Source organism: Quercus lobata, chromosome 2 (genome assembly GCF_001633185.2).
Source record: "Quercus lobata isolate SW786 chromosome 2, ValleyOak3.0 Primary Assembly, whole genome shotgun sequence".
NCBI lineage: Eukaryota > Viridiplantae > Streptophyta > Magnoliopsida > Fagales > Fagaceae > Quercus > Quercus lobata.
Genome location: NC_044905.1, coordinates 43,710,144 through 43,729,253, shown reverse-complemented (window position 1 = coordinate 43,729,253; position 19,110 = coordinate 43,710,144). Strand labels below are relative to the sequence as shown.

The following is a 19,110-nucleotide window of genomic DNA, read 5'->3' as shown; positions in this document are numbered from 1 at the left end:
AGTTGCTAATAACTATTTTGTCAATAACAGATAATTTCTGCATTTCCTCCTTATTTTGTTTAGTATCTCGGTGTTAATTGAAAAGAAAGGTGCTAGTGCTACACTTGCTGTTCTAGAAGTTCACAATTTTAGGGGTGGATTTGGATTCTTGAACTTGATTTTGATGCAATATCTCTGTTTATACTGTTTGCAACCTCACGTGTCATGATTTCATTGTTTTGTGATTATCACTATGCAGTAATGGAAGAATCTCATATTCTTTTCATACAATTGAATGCTCTGTATAATGTATTAATATGTTTTCTGTTGTGTTGGCTAGCCTTAAATTGTTTTCCTTATTAATTAACATGGCTGTAGTCTCTCCTACATTAAATTTTACCCCATTTTGGTATTATAGGTTCTGACATCATGATGAGTGAAATTACTTTGTGGGAAAATTAGCTATCATGCTTTAAAAAGTACAATGATCTCAAGTATTCTGTGTCTGACTAGCACTTGTTTTCTCAATGTCCCTTCTCAACTTTCGTATCTACTATTTTTTGGTGAATCTGAATTCTGAACCACTTTCAGCATTTAGAGATTCTCTGGAACTTTTTGTATTTTCTTCCATCGTTTCATATTTTGTTACTCGTAAATACCATGTATTTTTCTGAGTCAATTTTCATGTGATATTTCCCGCAATTTTATGTGCCACATATTACTTTATTTATTTCTCCTGTGCAGTGCACCTTCATCATTTGAGCGCCACTTTAAAAAAGAACTTCCTCTTTTGTATAGATATTTTCAGGAAGCTACAACTAACAAGGTACTTATACACCGTTAGAAATACCAACTTTTTGTAAAATTTAGTTACGGATGTGCAATTTCATTGATGGTAAAGGTATCACTAACAAGTAAACGTATTTTCTGCTTCTCTTTTATTAAAACTAGCGGGGTATTCCACAAAGTAACTTTTATTGCAGTTTCCTTTTTTTGGGGTAACTTTTCTGTACTTTTTATTCAACCCAAAAAAATGTTAACAGTATCTTTTTGATTCTCTAATTTGGCATGACCAAAATCCCAACTCTTTAAAATCACCATTTATCATCAACAATAAATTTCTATAAAAAAAAAAAAAAAAATGCAGTTGTATTTGCAATTGACATGCATTCAGATTTACATAAATAAACCCAATTGCACAGAGTACTTTATGTATTAGTCATGTTAAAACATGTAAAATTTGTTAATCATATGAATGCTTTCTATAAAATACAATAAAATTTTAGTAGGAAATTACAATTTAATTGAGTGTGAAATCAACCACAAATAAACTCTAATTATGTAAACGTTATATCATAAAAATTCTTATATAGCCGTACAAATCATCTTAACATAAATGTTATATCATAGAAGTTTAGCAATAAGTTGCTATTGTACCCTATTCAATTCTTTTCCCTATTGGATGCATTCTATTTAGTAGCCTTGTGATGTTTATGAAGCATTTGGCAAACGTATATGCTACTTCTATTTGCTGATTTTCAATGGAGTCGTCATTCTTTGATTTTCCCACAACAACATTTTTTATTTTGCTGATTTTCAATGGAGTCGTCATTCTTTGATTTTCCCACAACAACATTTTTTATTTCCTGCAATGATCGACAATTTAATTAAATGGTGCATCAAAAAGTGTCTAAATATATGCATATTGCTCAAACATCATAATGCTATTTAATGATCAATATCAAATCAAGATGAAGACATCCTAAGCAATAAAAGTTGTGTGTTTTGTTATATATTTTTGTAACATAGACTTTTATCTAGAATGAAAACATATAAACATTAAAAATACCAAGACAAAGGAACAGGCAAAATATAGAAAAACTGTGAAGTTACAAACTTTAGATAAAATAAGATGGATATTAGTTAGCATGCTATTTGATCCATTGATATCTGATTGGGTGCATGTTCAAATACTCATAATTTAGTAGTTTGTAACATTTCTATCACTATTCAGTAAGGTTCAGAGTTTATGCTCTTCTACATATAAACATCCACAATAATAATCTCTAAGAGAATGCATTACTTAGATTTTTTTTTTTTTTGTTTTTTTTTTTTTTTTTTTCACAATCTACCAATCTCACTAGTAATGGAGAATTTAAAGGTTGTCTCAACGGGAATGTGTCAAATAAATTTTTATATTAAAAAAATCAAACAAAAAAACGTACACACTACGAAATTCCCCAATCATAGATAATTCAAAGGTTTTCCTAGATATAACTCTCAAAGTAAATGAATTTAATGGGTTATAGCATGTTCTTATCTTGAAATTAGCAAATATGACGAACATAATATTCCTACGTCTGCTGAAAAGAGTAGATTCAGATGTACTTCAATGTGAAAGTCATGATAATTAGCCCTACTTATTATGTAATAACCTTCAAATATATCAAACATAATATTTCTAAATCAATTTAAAATGTGCACATGTCCCAGCCATATGAAAAGAGTGTTTGAATGTTAGCCAAAAGATAATTCTTTCCTTGAAAATATCAATTACATAAAGCCAAGAGCTGGACGGAAAGATTTGTATTTACTACTACATGTCCAAATTGCTTTGTAGGAGAAACTGAAAAACTTTCAAACTTCATCATAAGTTGAAAGTAGAGACTATTTTTCCTTCAAAATTAGGACAAAAGAGTTGTTAGTAGTATGGATTCAACTTTTCACTTTGGTCAACTGAAACAGAGTTATCAAGATGTTAAATTGTTAATTAATTAACTTATCTTCATTGCTAGTAATGTAAGATTTAGTAGCTTTAGTGTCAAAAGACAACATAAAATATTATTTAGATCTCACAGAGTATGAAGTTGCTCAAGCAAACGAAGACACTCACGCAAAGAAAACAAACCACAAAAAAACTAAAATTTTAGGATAAGATTACTTGCATTCAGAGACATGATATAAACAAATTAGCAAAGCTCCTATCAAAACACTTTTTTTTGTTAAATTAAAAAGAAAAAAAAAAAAAAAAACTGAATAAAGCAACTTGAAAGAAATGCAAATTTTATTTTTGATAGATCAATATAAGTTTACAATTTTTTATAGATAAATGCCACTAATTAGAGGTGTGCAACTAAAACAACCAAAATAATTTAAACTGACAGGACTGCAACAAACCTTCCATTTTACCCAAAACCCTTTTCATAGATCCACCTTAACTTCACAGACAACAAACCTTTCATATAGTTATATTAAAGTCCGTTGAAGTTAGAAGGGGGAAAAAAATGAAGCTATTTTATTAAACACTTAGTGTGCATATAACAAAAGGCAAAATTTGAGAGAGAGAGAATGGGGTGATTTTCTAGAGATTCTATTCCCATCTAATATTCATGTAGAGAAAAAGAAAACCATTTAAAGAATAAGGAGAAAAGAAGATAAAAAGGACAAAATACCTATAATATAATATGGGCGAGTCTTAAAAAAACTGTTAATCTGGTTCATTGTGCAACGCAGGAAACAAAAAAATTAAGCTGAAAATAATATAAAAGGGGGAATTCAAAAAACTTGCTATTAATTTGTTGATACTCATTGTAATGAAATTACTTGCCTCAAACAATACGATCTGTGACATCTTTGTCATTTATATCACAAATGCAAGAAAAGCTTAATTAAGAGAGAAAAAGAAGTTGACATCCACAAAAAAGAACATAGGAAACCAAAACATAAAGAAGAGGGAATTATCTATTATTTAAATCAAAAACACATAAAAGAATGGCATGAATTTATGTTCTTCCGCAAAAAAAAAAAAAAAAAAAAAAATTCCTGGTTCAAAGCCTAATATTAACCCAAATACCTAATCAAAACCTATATAAAACACAACTATCTATTTATTTATTTAAATTACTGGTAGAGGTTTTAGAAATCTGACAGTGATGGATTGGTTTAATGATAACAGGTGGCGGCTTTTGTAGGGGTGACCCTCAGATTTCTCTATAAACCTTAGGGACTCTAATCTCTTAATTTTGTCTCAAATTTAAACAATGTAAATAGAACTATCTCCAACAGAGTTGTGTTTGGAACCTATAAGATGATTAACAAAACAACATTGTGAAGAACAAATAAAAAATCAAGAGCATATTTGAAACCTTAAACTTGATATTTCTTTAAAGAATTTCGCATTCAAAAAATCACATACCCAAACTTAAGCCTAAATCAAAATCAATTCGATTGAAATAGCCAAGCCTAAAACATATTTAAACAATGTAATTTAAAACAAAACAAAAAAACCTTACTGTTAAAGGTTTCGACATGGTAAATAGTGAAGCGGTTTGGTTAATCAGCCAAATGAGACGGTAGAGGGTCTGGTGATGGCAGAGGCTGGATTTTCTTACAGCTTGAAGCAGTTGACGGTCTCAGATTTTTCTCTCTCCCTAGTCCCCACTTCGTGCCTTCTTTGTTTACCAAAAGTCTAGGTTTTGGGTCTGCAAAGTCATGTTTTTAAACTTTTTGATCTATTATGCCCAATTGATGTAGTGTTTTGGGTTTCAGTTTTTAGATCGTGCAGTGTTTTAGCAAGTGACTTTTGGCATTTTAATTGTAAACATGGCAGAATTTTAAGTGGTCTTTTTTCCAGGTGTGGGATGTTGAGGATGCAAATAATGTCCATGACCTAGTTTCATTCATGCAAATGCTACCAAAACTAATAGCATCAAAGAGATATCAAGACAATTTTGTTCTGATGGGTCCCTTTCTATAGGTAGAATAGAAACATTGATAATATCAAGCTGCCATGATCCAGTGAGTGACAGTTTTTTGCCTACTGCTGTTTGGTTTCATTCCTTGTGATCTCAATCTTATGTTCATGTCCTAAAGTTTATGGGTCCCTGATGGCTTGCTTATAGGTAGATGATTTTCTTGAGTTTTGTTTTTCTTCTCATAGAATCCACATATATATGCCTTCCCCTTTATCTCTGTACTCTCTGTTTTTGCAATAGTTATAATAAATCATTGTGTATAATATGTAATAGAAAGATTCTCCAGATGTTTGAAAAGTGTAAAAGTCCATCAATCAATGTGCCAAAGAATACAATTCATCACCTTTCAACGTCTAAACATTAACCTTCCCAAAAAGGGCCAAAAACTGCACTGTGCTCAGTGTACAGAATGTGAGGTTCATGAATTATAAAGAAATTCTATTAGTATGGAATTACAATTTTCACTTATTGTTAAAACCCACCACTACCATAATAAAGTAATATTTTAGCTTGATTATATTTTTACACAAAAAATATAAAGCCCAAAAAAAAAAAAAAAAAAAAGCAACAATAATTAGTTTAGAATACCTACAATCACTCTCCCTTAGTGTTTGATGTTGAGGTTGTATCACCTTTGATAATCAAATCCTTCAATCCATTATATAATTCAGTCTTCAATATACATTGGTTACACCTCACCCACATAAGCAAATTTTCATTCATACATGTGTATGCACCAACATGTAATTGTTGAAATAATCGGCCACCATTAAAAAAGTATGTCTCTCATCTTCATGTGGTCACCATTCAAGTTTGGATTATTCCTTTTTCTTTATGGGTTTTCTATAGCATAATCAATATGCACATGGTCATAAATCATAATCATCCGCATTGGTATATTTCTTTTCCTTTCCCTTTTAATTGAACATATAGATTGACTAACATTTGTACATTACTTTTAAAATCTTGTATTGTTAACCATTACTTTGTTCAACTTAGTGAATGGTTATAAACATCAGAAAAATGATAATGTATAACCATCAGATTATATGATTTCTCAATTATTAACGTCTAACTCCATCAAAATATATATATATATATTAACGTCTAACATAATACAACTTGAATACATGATTTGTTGAAATAAGAAAACTATGCATATGACCTCAACCACATCTACAGTATCAAGCTTCCCTCATATGCCCCCATTCATTCTCAGATGTTCCATCACCACATAGAGAAAATCATCCTTTCCCTAAGTTAAATAAACATATCCATTAAAAAAAACAAACATCATCAAAATCTGAAATCTACAAACCATAACAGAAAATCCCAAAACATCAAAGCAAACATCTAAATCTATACCTATCCAACCAAAATACCCAAAAACTAAGTCATATTTCATACCCAGATCTCAGAAAGGGGGAAAAATTACCGGTGGCAATTTCGGTGATCTGATGATGGCAGGTAAATGGCCTGATCAACGGAGTTAATGGCGCTTAGATTTCTATTCCTCAATCTCAATTCCAGTGTGTGCTTGTGGTTTCGGTGTTTTGAGTCCAGCGAGGGAACAGAACGGATGGCAGTAGAAAAACTGACAGTAATGGTGGAACTTAGATATTTCTCTCTTGGCGCCATACGAACTTTCTCTCTTTGTGACTGTATCTTTCTCTTGCCATACGAACATAGATATAATTATATCAAAATACTACCACGTTTAGAATTTTAAAAAAAAAAAAAAAAAAACAACACTCCCACACTGCCACGATTCTACACTCCAACGTTTAGATTAAAAAGAAACACTCCCACCCAAAAAACAGACTCCAATTCCCACGTTTAGACTTAAGAAAAGAAGAGAGTAAAAAATAAAAATAAAAACCCAATCCCTAATTTAACTCAAATACCCCAAACTAAAGCATTCTTACCCAGATACCTTAATCAAAATCAAATTTAATCCAAACACCTAAATCAACATCAATTCGACCAAAATAACCAAATCTAAATAATAATTAATCCATAAATTAACAATTAAAAAAAAATTAAAAAAAAACTTTACCTGTGGGGTTACAGGAGTCTGATGGTGGTGGGAGAACGGACATTGGCGAGCATACGGCCTAGTGAACTCCCTCTCTCTATCCCAGACTTTTTTCTTTTGATTTGTACAGAAACGATTATCCCTTATACGAACTCTATCTCACGATTTGGGTTTGCGCATTAGAGAGTGGCAGCAAGAAGAAAGACGGATGAGAGAGGGGATAGGTTATATGCAGCGTATGAGTAAATTATTGAAAAATCTAAATCTAAATCTAAACCAATCCAACCAAGAAATTCAAACCTAAATTATATTCAATTCCCAGATTTGAAACCAAAATGAAAAAAACAAAAACAAAAACAATAACTTTACCTGTTATGGGTACACGGCCTATTTCTCTGATGGTGGCTGATTTTTCTTTCTCCCCAGTCCCCACGACGTGCCTTCTCTATTTTTTCGTTCTGCCTAGGTTTTGGGTTTGCAAAATCGTTTTTTGAAACTTTTTGATTTCATTGCCTCTCTCTTTCTCTGCTTCTTTCTCCGTGTCCGCCTCTCTCTGTTTCATCGCCTCTCTCTATTTCTACCCTGATGTACATCTAATTTTAACCGGTTAATTTTTTTTATTTATAATGGGAGGCTTTTAAACGGTGTTATAGAATTGCCGACCAACATAATTTATCGCTTTTTAATTTATACGTGGCAGAATTTTAAGGGATCATTTTTGCTAACGTGTCAGCACCTCCTTAAAGGCTTCTGCTATTATATATAGTATTAGATTAGATAGGTTGACAGTCACATTCATAAGTTGTATATGTAATGTTTATTGTACTTCTGTGCACATAGGTCTGTTGGAAAGACGTGATTCATTGGATGTGGCCTCTTTTCACTGATAGTTGGGGATCTTGGAGATGTGATGATTTGAATCTGAGTCCTTGCCCTTTTACGGTTGGTGCTTTTAATACTTATATATATATATATATATATATATATATATAAAGTTGGTGCATTCAGTCATTTATGAAACAAAATTTTTATTTGAAAAGTTTCATGAAACAGAATATAGCTGTATTTAAAAACGGAAAAGAAAAAGAAAAAAGAGATAAAGTAAACAAAGATAGATGGTTAAAGTGCCTAGTTGAAATGTTGCTGTACGCTTGTACTGTTTGGAGGTACATGGCTTCTCTGGCTTTCTGTTTAAACTCATCCAACTGCTTATTTCTTGAACTCAGGATCCAGTAACAGGTCTTCCCACATGGCATGATATGCCTTCATCTCCCCTATTATTGTAAGTCATGAGTTTCATACACTATCTGTGTGTGTGTATAAAAGAGATAAACTAAGAGAAAGGCTTAAATCAACATAATTAAGAGAAAGGAGATAAATTAAGAGAAAGGCTTAAATCAACATAATTAAGAGAAAGGCTTAAATCAACACAAGAAAAAAAGAAGCGTCTGTTTGTATATTCTTCTCAAGCATTAGTTGAAATTCTCAAGCCTTGTTGCTTGTGTATTCCATGGTGCTGGTTCATCCATTAGGTTTAAAATAAATTGCAGAAATTTAACACCTGTGAGTTAATGAGGCTATTTTCTTAATTGTTCTTTTCTTCTTTGATTTTGTTTTGCTACTAGATATGAGATAAAATATTTTTCATAAGCAAATGGACAGTACATTTAAACAAGTAAGAGTGTGCTAGTATGATGATTAATTTTCTCTCCATTGATGAGTATTTTTTGATGACATCCCTGTTTAACAAATTTCCCTCATCGTCATAATGAATTTACTTTGACTAGGAACATACTAATTCCAGTTTCTAATTTGTTCACTAATATTGTATTACAGGTATGGATTTAGCAAAGAAGTTGTTGAATGCCCTGGTATACTAATCTTTTTTTGTATATTATTTCAAAATTTTCTTTCTTGAACTTTAAAAACTGTTAGTCTTTTGTTTCTCCTCAGTGCAAAGTGAAAAAGGTTGTTGAATGTCTGAAGTATGAAACTAGTAATTTTCTACTAAATATGAGAAAGCATGGGAACTTTTAGGGGTGAAGAGACAATTTCAGCCTTTTTGGGTTTAGTTTTAGGCATAGAATCATAAATTTTTATTTTTAATATTTATTATTTATTCTTCAGATTATAGGTTTGGATTGACTGTTTGGGATAGGACAAATTAGAAACTTGCCTACAATTGCTTGATCGATGAGTTTTGATTTTTGAAAATTATGATTTTTGGATTTTAAAAGTGGTTAAGGTTTCAAATGTTGTGTCTGGGATACCTATCCATATGTATATGTATGGCGTCTAGGTTCAAAAGAATGAAGTTTGATGGCTATTGCAAAATTCTGGAAACTCTGAGCAGCATAAAATTAGGATGAAAGAGTTTCTAAAGTGTCATTTGAAGGACTATTTCAGGGCTAATTGTCATGTAATATATGTGGGCTTTAAGGATTTTGATAGTTAAGGGAAAGGGTTTAAAGGGAAGAAAGTGTCAGATCTGTCTGCTGTCAAGGAAGTATTGAAGAATGATGGGAACAGTAATAAAGAAAAAGCAGAAAAAGAAGGGAAAGATAGGGAGGAAAATCACATAAGGGAATCCATGTCTTCTATGATCAACAATCAAATTCTCATCAATCAATTCTAATTTCCTTTGTACAAAAAAAGACTTAATTAGAAAGTTAAAGATTCCCCTGATTCTACAATCTAAAGAAAACCCAAATATAAAGCAAAATACTTACGACCTAATTAACTACCAAGGACAAGAAATGCTTCTTTCTTGATCTGAAGGTAATCGTCGTAGCATTTGGCTTGCAAAGGATGTAGTTTATATCTAATCATGCTATACATGCATCAACACTGTCCAACTTATTACTCTAATACATAGGAAAATAGCAATACATAGAAAGAACAGCAAACATGTAATATTAAAGGAAAAAAATTTCTTCCTTTTAGTTTCGTAATACTCATTTATTGAAAAAGATTTAGTGAATGGTTAGAAGAAAGAATTTCAAATTTGTGCAAACCACATGCTGGGAGCCAGGGATAGCTTCCACCAATAGAGCATTGAATAACCTAAAAGGGCATTCTACGCATGAAGTCAAAATTATATCATGGTTTACCTACACTTCCCTTTTACTGCTATTTACAACCCTTAAATCATTTCAGTTCTATCGTAATCCAATATCTTATTAGTGAAGCATTTTTGCACTTCTGCTGGATAATGGATTTCTAGGCTGCCAAAGAGACCTCAAATGTTATCTTGGTACATAAGAGTTTATCTAAAACTACAGCTAATACTAGCTTTCTGTGGTCAATAGTATGCATAGGATTGCATGATTTATTTATGATTGACAAAGAATATTTAAACTAAGTAGCCTTGTTTGGAGGTAGATTTTTCCCTTGACAAAGAACGTATAATGACGAGGCCATTTGCCATGTAGCAACAAGGTTGCCCCAGTTCTTTTTAAATAATATAATGTGCCCCATGATAGACAGATTCTTTCATTTGTCAAGTTTTCTTCGCCAATTTCATTACCATATTTATTTCACTACATTAACAGGTTATTGGCCTTCAAATGTCCAGGTTTGTGGCTTCTGGTTTCTGCCTATGGAGTGGCAGTTTTCTTGTAAGGAGTGCAGTGAAATCTCAGCGCTTGTTTCTTCAGGGAATCTGCAGAGAAAAGATGAACTATGTTCAGCTCATATTGATTTACACACTTTTCTGAAGACTGTGTCAACGCCACCAATTTTTGTTGGGCTGAGCTCTGTTGGAAGGCAAGTTCTTTATATGTGTATTTTTTTTGTTCTCAACTTCTTTTAAATGCCTCCATAAAGTTTATTTACCAGAGCTCCTCTGTTAAAATTGTTAGTTGGGTCAAAATATATCATTATCTGATTATAGGAGGTATAGCTTTTAAATTATTGTTGCTCCTGTTTGAATGGACTAGTTCCATATATATTGATGCATATAGGTCTTGCACTGCCACCATTTTATTACCATAGTACTGATATGTTGATGTTTTCATTAGCCCCATTTACTTTCTTGAACTGAGTTTGCCTTTTTTGTCTGCAGCATGGGCTTTCTAAAAAATCCCCAAGCATTTCTTCATGTACTTCAAACTGTTATAGAGATCACAAGTTATAGATTTATCCTCTTCACAGCTGGCTTTGAAGCTTTAGATGCAGCTGTCCGTATGATTGCTGCAGAAGCATCATCGTGTTCAAGTCAAACACAGCTCAGTGAAGATTGCATCTCTCTCTTTAACAGTCGGCTCTTTTGCTTCACTGGGTATGTTTCTTCAAATATTAGGAAACTTGTTGGAAGAAGATGACTACTGTTAATAGAAAGTTATCAGATTCAAAAGATAATTGCAATCTATCAATTTATGCATTTTATTTGATATCAAACACATAACTGGCACACACTATAGTGCCAATGGCTTTTTGGACAAATGGCACTTCCACCTCCCATGATGGGTTGGGAGGTGAAGGTGGAGGTTTGAGTCCCCTCGCATGTGAGTATTTACCGAGGGGAAAAAAATGTGCACTCTAGGATTGCATAGACAATTAGAAAAAAGGGGATTTCAGCTATTTTTCCTGAGCACTTGCCAATACTTGCAGAAAGCTGCTCATCATCTGCTAATGATTTTCCAAGCTACTTCAAGCAAGTTGTCCTATAATGGGTATATGGATAGGTTAGATAATAATTTGAGTGTTTTTTTTTTTTTAATTGTTCTTGTGTTGTAGGGTTTAACTAATGTTTTTAATATTTATATGCTAAGTTATAGAATGTTATAGGAGTATTTTCATGGTATTTCTTGATATATATGTATCCTACACCTGTGGACACTTGGTGCCACTTGGTAAGGTAACACTGGTATGTCTTATCTTCATTGCCGGAACCTTTTAATCAGGTGAATATCCTGCTATGTAATAATGATTGAGCACTCATTCAAAAGCATAAGCGGTTACAATTATATATAGCTCTCAAAGAGAGGGGAGAGATATTATCATTTTTTTTCATTGAGTAAATGGCATTGTGCTGTTATCAAGTTAATTATGTGCCTGAAATTATTGTAGGAAGTAGAGCTTTAGCTGAAAAGATATTTAGCGTTTTGAGGGTTCGGCAAATTATAGTAAATAGTGCTTTAAAGCTCTGGATTTATGAATAGTAAATTGTAAAGCTTTTTCCTAAAAACTCAAAATTTCAGTTTTTCCATGTAAAGCTTTGGAGGAGCTTAAAACTCTTTTGTAGAGCTTACCAGACACTAGCATTTTTGTTTATTTATTATTTTTCTTAAAGAGCTTTTTAGCTCTATCAGCTCTCTAAGGCTCTGCTTAAGGCAAGCCAGACAGAACCTAGAAATTATTTTTGCAAGTTGCATTAACTGTTTCATCGTACAGTGAAAATGTGTATTCTACGCTCTAATTGTATAACCTAAGTACATCTGCATAAATGCACATGCAGATGGAACTTCTTAAATGGTTCCATTTGCAATATGTAAAAATGTAAATCTATTATAATTAAAATTAAATTCACCAGGTTGAGTAGATAATTCAGAGCCTGTAAACTAATATTTAATTTAATTATGTTGTCATTAGTAAAATAGGTCCACATGCAAAACATGTGCTCTAACACTAGTTTTTTGAAAAAGCAATCACTCAAATAGTATCATGGGCATGAAGTTTGTCACCATATTATAATATGATGCTCTAACACTAGTTTTGCTGAATCTAGTTGATTACTTTTGGCATTATATCATAGATAGTGTACACATCAATATACAATGCTGTACCTTTTAGGGAATCTTATAATTGTGATTGAGTTTGTTCTAATCATTGTTTTCAATCTTCTTATAATGTCAATAGTTCCGTGCCATACAAGTGGCTGTTTCCAAAATGTTTGGTTGCAATTCATCATGGGGGCAGGTAGGAATATTCCATTGTGAGTCATATTGACATTATGCATCTTATTGAAATATGCAATAGTCAAGTTACTCAGTTGGCTTTTTGTTGTTTCTCCTTGTGTAAGATTAGTGGAACTACTGCTGCTGCATTACATGCAGGAATCCCACAGGTTAGATGTAAATCTAAACACTTTGCTGTTTTGTTGTCACTATTGTTAATGTTTGTTCACATGATTTAGCCATTAAAACTTATATATAATGACTGCATTTCTTGCAATAATGGACATGAAAAGATAGGATAGCCATATCTTGAGAAGTATCAAATGGTACTAGAGATACATGCTATTTATGGGTCCTCTTGGAATCATCATTATATGATTATTATTCCCAAAACTCATGACATGATTAAGAGTAGATAGTCTTTGAACACGATCTAATGTGGGAAGTATGAGGAAATATTTATTTTAATTTACTTTTATTTAATTTTGCAAGTTAGTTGTATTTTTATTGGTCGATTTTAGTTTATTTTAGGTCCTAGTAGTTAATTAAGTTATTAGCATTATATTTATTAGAGTTGATTTTATTTTTTATAATTCAATAATGGGATCTCCCGTCATGTAGAGTTGGATACTTAGACTTCCTTGGTCAAATAGAATTAGGGTTTAGTCGTCTATATAAGAATAGGGTCACTCAAGAGGGCTTGCTGAAGAAATTTAAACTAACCACTACAATTAGCACAACTACTATGCACCTATTTGACCCAAGAGGCGTGATTAAGAAGTATGACAACCTGAGGCAAAGTATGTGAGAGAATTTGGAGTTCTTTACATTGATTTACCAATATAATTTTCATGATAACACACTTACTGTTTGTGATTTTCCCTCCTGCAGTTCTTGAAGATTTTTTTCATTTAAGACTTGAATTTTATGAGAAAAGAAAGGTGAGCTCACTTATGCTCATAGCAAAAGAGTAGAACTGATACTCAATAATTTCAGCCATTTCTTAGGGAAACAATTATTAATTGCAATTTTTGTATTTTGTGCAGAAATTTCTACTGAACAAACGTGAAATGGAGTTGTTGAAGTTAGAAAACAAGGTTAGGTTTATCCTTGCAGTTGTGAAGGGAGAGATCATTATAAGTAATAGGAAGAGAGCTGATCTGTTTGTTGAGCTGCAAACAAAAGGTTTCACTCCTTTTCCAAAGAAAACTAAAGCTGTTGAGCCAGAAGTTGCTGGTGCAACTGATGATACAGAAGAAACAGAAGTGAAATCTCCTACTGACAGCAGTAGTAATGGGGTACAGATAAGTGATTATGAGTATCAACTGGCCATGGCAATTGGAAGCTTGACCATTGAGAAGGTTCAGGAGCTATGCGCTGAAAGGGATAAGCTCAATAAGGAGGTTGATGATTTGAGAAAGGAAACTCCAAAGTCCTTTTGGAGGACAGATCTTGATGCTTTGGAGGGGCAACTCGATGTATGACTGAAAAATTAACAATTCCTTGTGATGATTTGTTTATTTTTGTGTCTTTCTATTTCTTGACTATTTTTAGTTTTATGTCATTTAGGAGCTAGAGAAAAGTGATGTGAGTCAGAGGAGTTAAGAAAGAAAATGAGAGGCAAAGCAAGGGGTGAAGCTGCTATGAAGTCTGCTAGACAAGCACCCAAGAACCCACGGAAGAACAATAATAAGAAGGCAAATAATGCAGAATCTGTTGCAGAAGCTGTCTCGTCATCTGTGGCTGCAATGGAAATTGGTAAGTGTCAAAAAATATTATGTTTATTATATGTATTATTTTTTGTTTGATTTTTGGTTTACATCTGCTTCATTTACCAGAGAAAGCTCCTGAGGCAGCAAAACCCAAAGACAGAGCAGGCTCTAGGAAAGCTCCTGCTAAGGTCTGTTTCTGTTCCTATGTTCTATTTTTCCTTGGAAAGGATGAGCTTAAAGAACGACTTGCTACCTATAACCTCGATGCATCTCCTGATCAATCAGCCGGTAAATGCTATATTATTATATTTCATTAGACTATTTATTATGATCTTTACACAACTCAGCTGTAATGTAAGAAAAATTACAGTGGATGATATGGGGATATTGTTTGCAAACCAGGTAATATATGATCTTGTGTGAGAAATTGTGTTTCTATTATTCTTCTTCATAAAATCAATTATAAGAGAACAAAATACTGTAATGTACATAGATAAAAATTGTCCATGTTACAAGCACCAACTAAAATTTCCACTTGAGATTCAGCAGAACTAATAATTAGTTTCTTGTGAATTTTTCCATGATCTTTTACCGTGATCATTGGGAATGTGTTGGAGTGTTTTTTCTGTAAGTATTTGTGAGGTAAATTTCTCTTTGTTTTTATGCCTGACAGCCATGGAGACTGAAGTGCCCAAAGTACTGGCCAAGAAGAAAGAACCTAGCAAAAGGGCTGCTGCTGCACAGAAGAAGAAGCCCTTGGCAACTGTTTCGGAGATATCTGATGATGATGATGATGATTATAATGATATTAATGAAATTGATGATGATGATGATGATGATGATGAAGATAGTGAGATAGAAGTTGTAGCTGCTCCAGAAGCCAGGAAAAAGGGCGGGGGAAAACTGGCTGCAAATGCTAAGGCAGTTAAGGCCCCTGCAGCGGCAAAGAAGAGAGGTGCAGCCAATAAGCAGCAGCCTCAGACATTGGGCCAGAAGCTTTTAACTGACATGTTAAAGCCTGCTGAAAATTCCAGGATTTCACCAGAGAAGAAAGTGAGAAAGATGAGGGCATCTCCATTCAACAAGAAAAGTTGTTCTGTGTTGGGAAGGGTTGGTAAGGTAAATGAAGTGACTGAAAATGAAGAAAATTCGGGTTCTGCTTCTACTTCTGCCAGTACTGAAGAAACTATTGTATTGAAGTTGCACCAGCAAGAGCAAGACCTCAAAGGGTGAACCATGCGCAGACAAGGTATGTGTTGAGTGACTCTGAAAGTGAACATGCCACTGAGGATTCTGAATTTGATGAAGTGACTGATGAAAGTGAAAACGAAAAAACAAAAAAAAAAAACAAAAATAGCATCACCTCATAAGAAAGCACATTCAGGCAATTTTTTATGCCCAGTTGTGCTTTTGCTTGCTAAGCTTAACTTCTTTTTGTGCTTTCAGAAAGAGTATGACAGAATATGATCCGCGTCTTGTGGCTCCAACCTGCTTGTACCTGGCATCAAAAGCAGAAGAAAGCACAGTGCAGGCCAGGCTTCTTGTATTTTACCTTAAAAAATTATGTAATTACTTGATACTAGACTGATTGTATGAATTTCCGCTAAATTCAATTGTTGTCATTCTACATTAGTGTGTGAAGTGCTTAGAACATACCTTTCTTGTTTTACAGATGCTGATGAAAAGTATAGGTATGATAGATATGAAATCAAAGAAATCCTTGAAATGGAAATGAAGATTTTAGAAGCACTCAACTATTATTTAGTTGACCTCCTCCTCATTATCGAGCATTGTCTCAGTAAGTATTTCATCCTTTATATCATCTACCTTAAGTATCTTCTGGTTGGTTATAAAATATTTGGTGGTTCTCTTTGATGAATTAATTGTATAAATTTGAACTGTTATATGATTAGGGTGAGCTCCATCAGGGTTTATTTAACTCTTGTAAATACAGTTGACTCAACTTGATGAATTACTTGATTGAGAGATAACATCATGAAAATTCCCTTACTTCCCGCCCTCCTCTTTCCCCCAAAATAATATCTTGAAATCACATTGTGATCCATTTTAGCTGTAGTCATTCTGGGATTTGACTTGGTATCTCACCTTATATAAAGCTCCAACGGTAAAATTTTCCTTTGTTTTTACCACACATCGTTTTGTGGTTGGATTTTAACGTATAGTATCATATATGATGCTTGTGGGTGTGGCCAAAGTTGATTTGATTTATATTTGTAAATGCATATCTTGAATTAAATATTTAGGGTGAATGCTATTGCAGTTAGTCTTCATATTAATAACTTCTTTTAATATCCAACTTTTAGATGACACTATAGCTGAATTAGGTACATAAGTATGTTACCATATTGTACCTGACGTAATAATGAAATGGGTATGACTAATAGTGGCTGGTACCTATCTTTAGGAGTTGCATGTTTGCATTCGCTTTCTCCTCTTCAAATATAATCATACAATTCTGGAGTTGCAAACTCACTTTATTTAATCATGAGCTACCTTAGGTTACCTGTCTGAAAAAGAAGAGGCTCATTTGGTTCTAGTTATGCTAATAATTGTCTCTGTGCATGATGTTTAGACAAGTTAATCCTTTTTGAAACGCTGGTTATATGATCTTGTCAATGAAATATCTTCCTCAGTTTAAACCATCCCTTTATTTTCTTTGTTCCCCACCCTTCTTTTTTCTTTGCCAGGTTGCTTCAGGATGCAAACCTGAATGATATAAGTATGACTCAATTAACTTGGTAAGCGTCCAATCCCCAGCATAGTCAATTTTGTGTGGCTGCTGCCAGCACACATCACCATGCTTCTCAAATTCTTTGCTTGCTAATTCCTGTGCTTAATGAGCATAAGCCTTTATTATGAACATTGCATTTGTGACCATATAATTAATAAATTGCAATAAAATGTTCGCCAATTTTACTATTATGATTTGGTAGCTTGTAACAAGTGCAGATGCTCTCATCTGCTTGCTGAAATTATGAATGCTGTGTATGTTTTTGACAGGTGAAAAATATCTCTATGGAGATACTAGACTTCTATGAAAACCACAGAATGATCACAGATGATAGAATCATTGCTGCTTTCAGCAAGCTAAATTTGAAGCAGTAAATGGTATGGTAGCTCTTCTTCCTGCAGGAAAATGGATTTAGCTTTATTATGACCAACATAGAGTCATTGATATATCTCAAAAGAAGTCAATGGTATTGGTCTTTATGGTACTACAAAGCCATCATCGTGATCTGTGCAAAGCAAAGATGGTTAGTTTGCTGCACTTGTCATTAAAGGGGAGAAAGCTGTAGAGGAGGCAAGATCTGTAAAATCACCATGTTTTATAAAAATGCTTAATGTAGCGTAGTTCACATAAGAAAGCTAGTTGATCAATCAGTCTAGCTGCTTGTAGCATTTTTATGTATGCAAACATGTACCTGATTTTCTGTCAATTGGATTTATGTAATGTAAACGTTAGAAGCAGTTAACTTGATTTGTATGTCTGTAATGTTGTGAAAATTAATGGTCCCCCCCTTCACATCATATGAATAATGGTAGATCTTACGATGAATTTAGAGCCCGTTTGGATGAGGGAGTAGAGTAAAGTAGAGTAGGCTAAAACTAAGCTAATTTTGAGTTAAACTTAAATCTACTCTCCTTCTCTTGCCTTCAATTCAAACAAACCTTTGAATAGTTTGACCCACTATTATATGAAATGAGGGAGTATCACATTGCTATACTTCCAAAATACTAAAATAATTACTCATTTATTTGGATGAATCTAAGGCAAAAGACTTAAACTCAGCTGAAAGTGTTTATCATGTAGAATGTCTAATAGCTCGTTTGGTTGGAGATTTTTAATATCGTTGTGAAAATTGTCGTTTAAAAAGTGTTGTGAAAACATGTGTTTATAGTAATCATAAAGCAAAAAATGTGTTTGGTACTATGTTTCAAATAACATGTTTTAATGTGTAAAAAAACATTACTCAAATTTTTTTCTTTCTCTTTTGGCACTTAAACTGTACCAGCCTTGTGATTTTATCATGGATATGAATGCAAATATTTGAATAATATAGCATGATTCGTTGAGATGAGTGGCGTTTGAATTCTATTTTTATGCTTAGTACCTGTTTTTTAATGGTTACAATGTACCGTCTATCAAAGCCTTATATTAAAGCCTGTGTGATAAAGTAAAAAAATTTCAAATTTGAGCATTTAGACTTGGTGTGGTTCTCTTTAGTCTATAATTTTATTATTTTTTCCTTGCAATATATGGAGACAAATAACCTAATTCATTTAATTTGACTCTTGCAATTTAATTTCTGCATTGTAGTTAGTTTTATGCACAAAATAGAAAAGTTTTCTTCATTGTTATATTTCTCGTGACTTTTTACATCTATACATTTCTATTTAAAGCAATAAGTTATAAAAATACCCCTTTTCACTTGCCTATTGAAATTAGTTCTCAACTTGGGATTAAAAAAAAAAAAAAATTCCCTAGTGGAAGTCGACCATCTTATACTTGATTTCCACTGGGTTTTTTTTTTTTTTTTTTTGGCACCTACTCGTGCAGCAGTAAACCATAATTGGTTTCCCTTCCCCTGCAGCAGTAAACTAGATCCAGAACACATAACATGAGCAGCGGTAAACAAGTAGATACAAGCAGATGATACTAGTCAATGGCTTGTACATCATATGCAAACAACTGGATTCAAATAGTTACTATT

General features: G+C 33.0%; 2 protein-coding genes and 1 pseudogene across 2 annotated transcripts; all 3 read left to right on the top strand.

The window, feature by feature from the left end:
- Positions 1-240: 240 nt before the first annotated feature.
- LOC115964963 (sterol 3-beta-glucosyltransferase UGT80B1-like) lies at positions 241-12,904 on the top strand. The gene is made up of 9 exons (XM_031084183.1): positions 241-281; positions 724-805; positions 7,609-7,710; positions 7,995-8,050; positions 8,605-8,639; positions 10,320-10,533; positions 10,832-11,047; positions 12,628-12,687; positions 12,796-12,904. Exons 1-9 carry the CDS (start codon positions 241-243, stop codon positions 12,902-12,904), a joined length of 915 nt encoding a protein of 304 aa, XP_030940043.1.
- A 612-nt stretch (positions 12,905-13,516) lies between these two features.
- On the top strand, positions 13,517-15,717 carry LOC115964954 (annotated as a pseudogene).
- Positions 15,718-15,737: 20 nt separating this feature from the next.
- Positions 15,738-17,882, top strand: LOC115964944 (cyclin-C1-2-like; the record flags this gene model as incomplete). Its single annotated transcript, XM_031084168.1, has 3 exons — positions 15,738-15,942; positions 16,050-16,219; positions 17,399-17,882. Coding segments are annotated over 3 exons (480 nt in total), but the record flags the coding sequence as incomplete, so codon positions are not given.
- Positions 17,883-19,110: the final 1,228 nt, after the last annotated feature.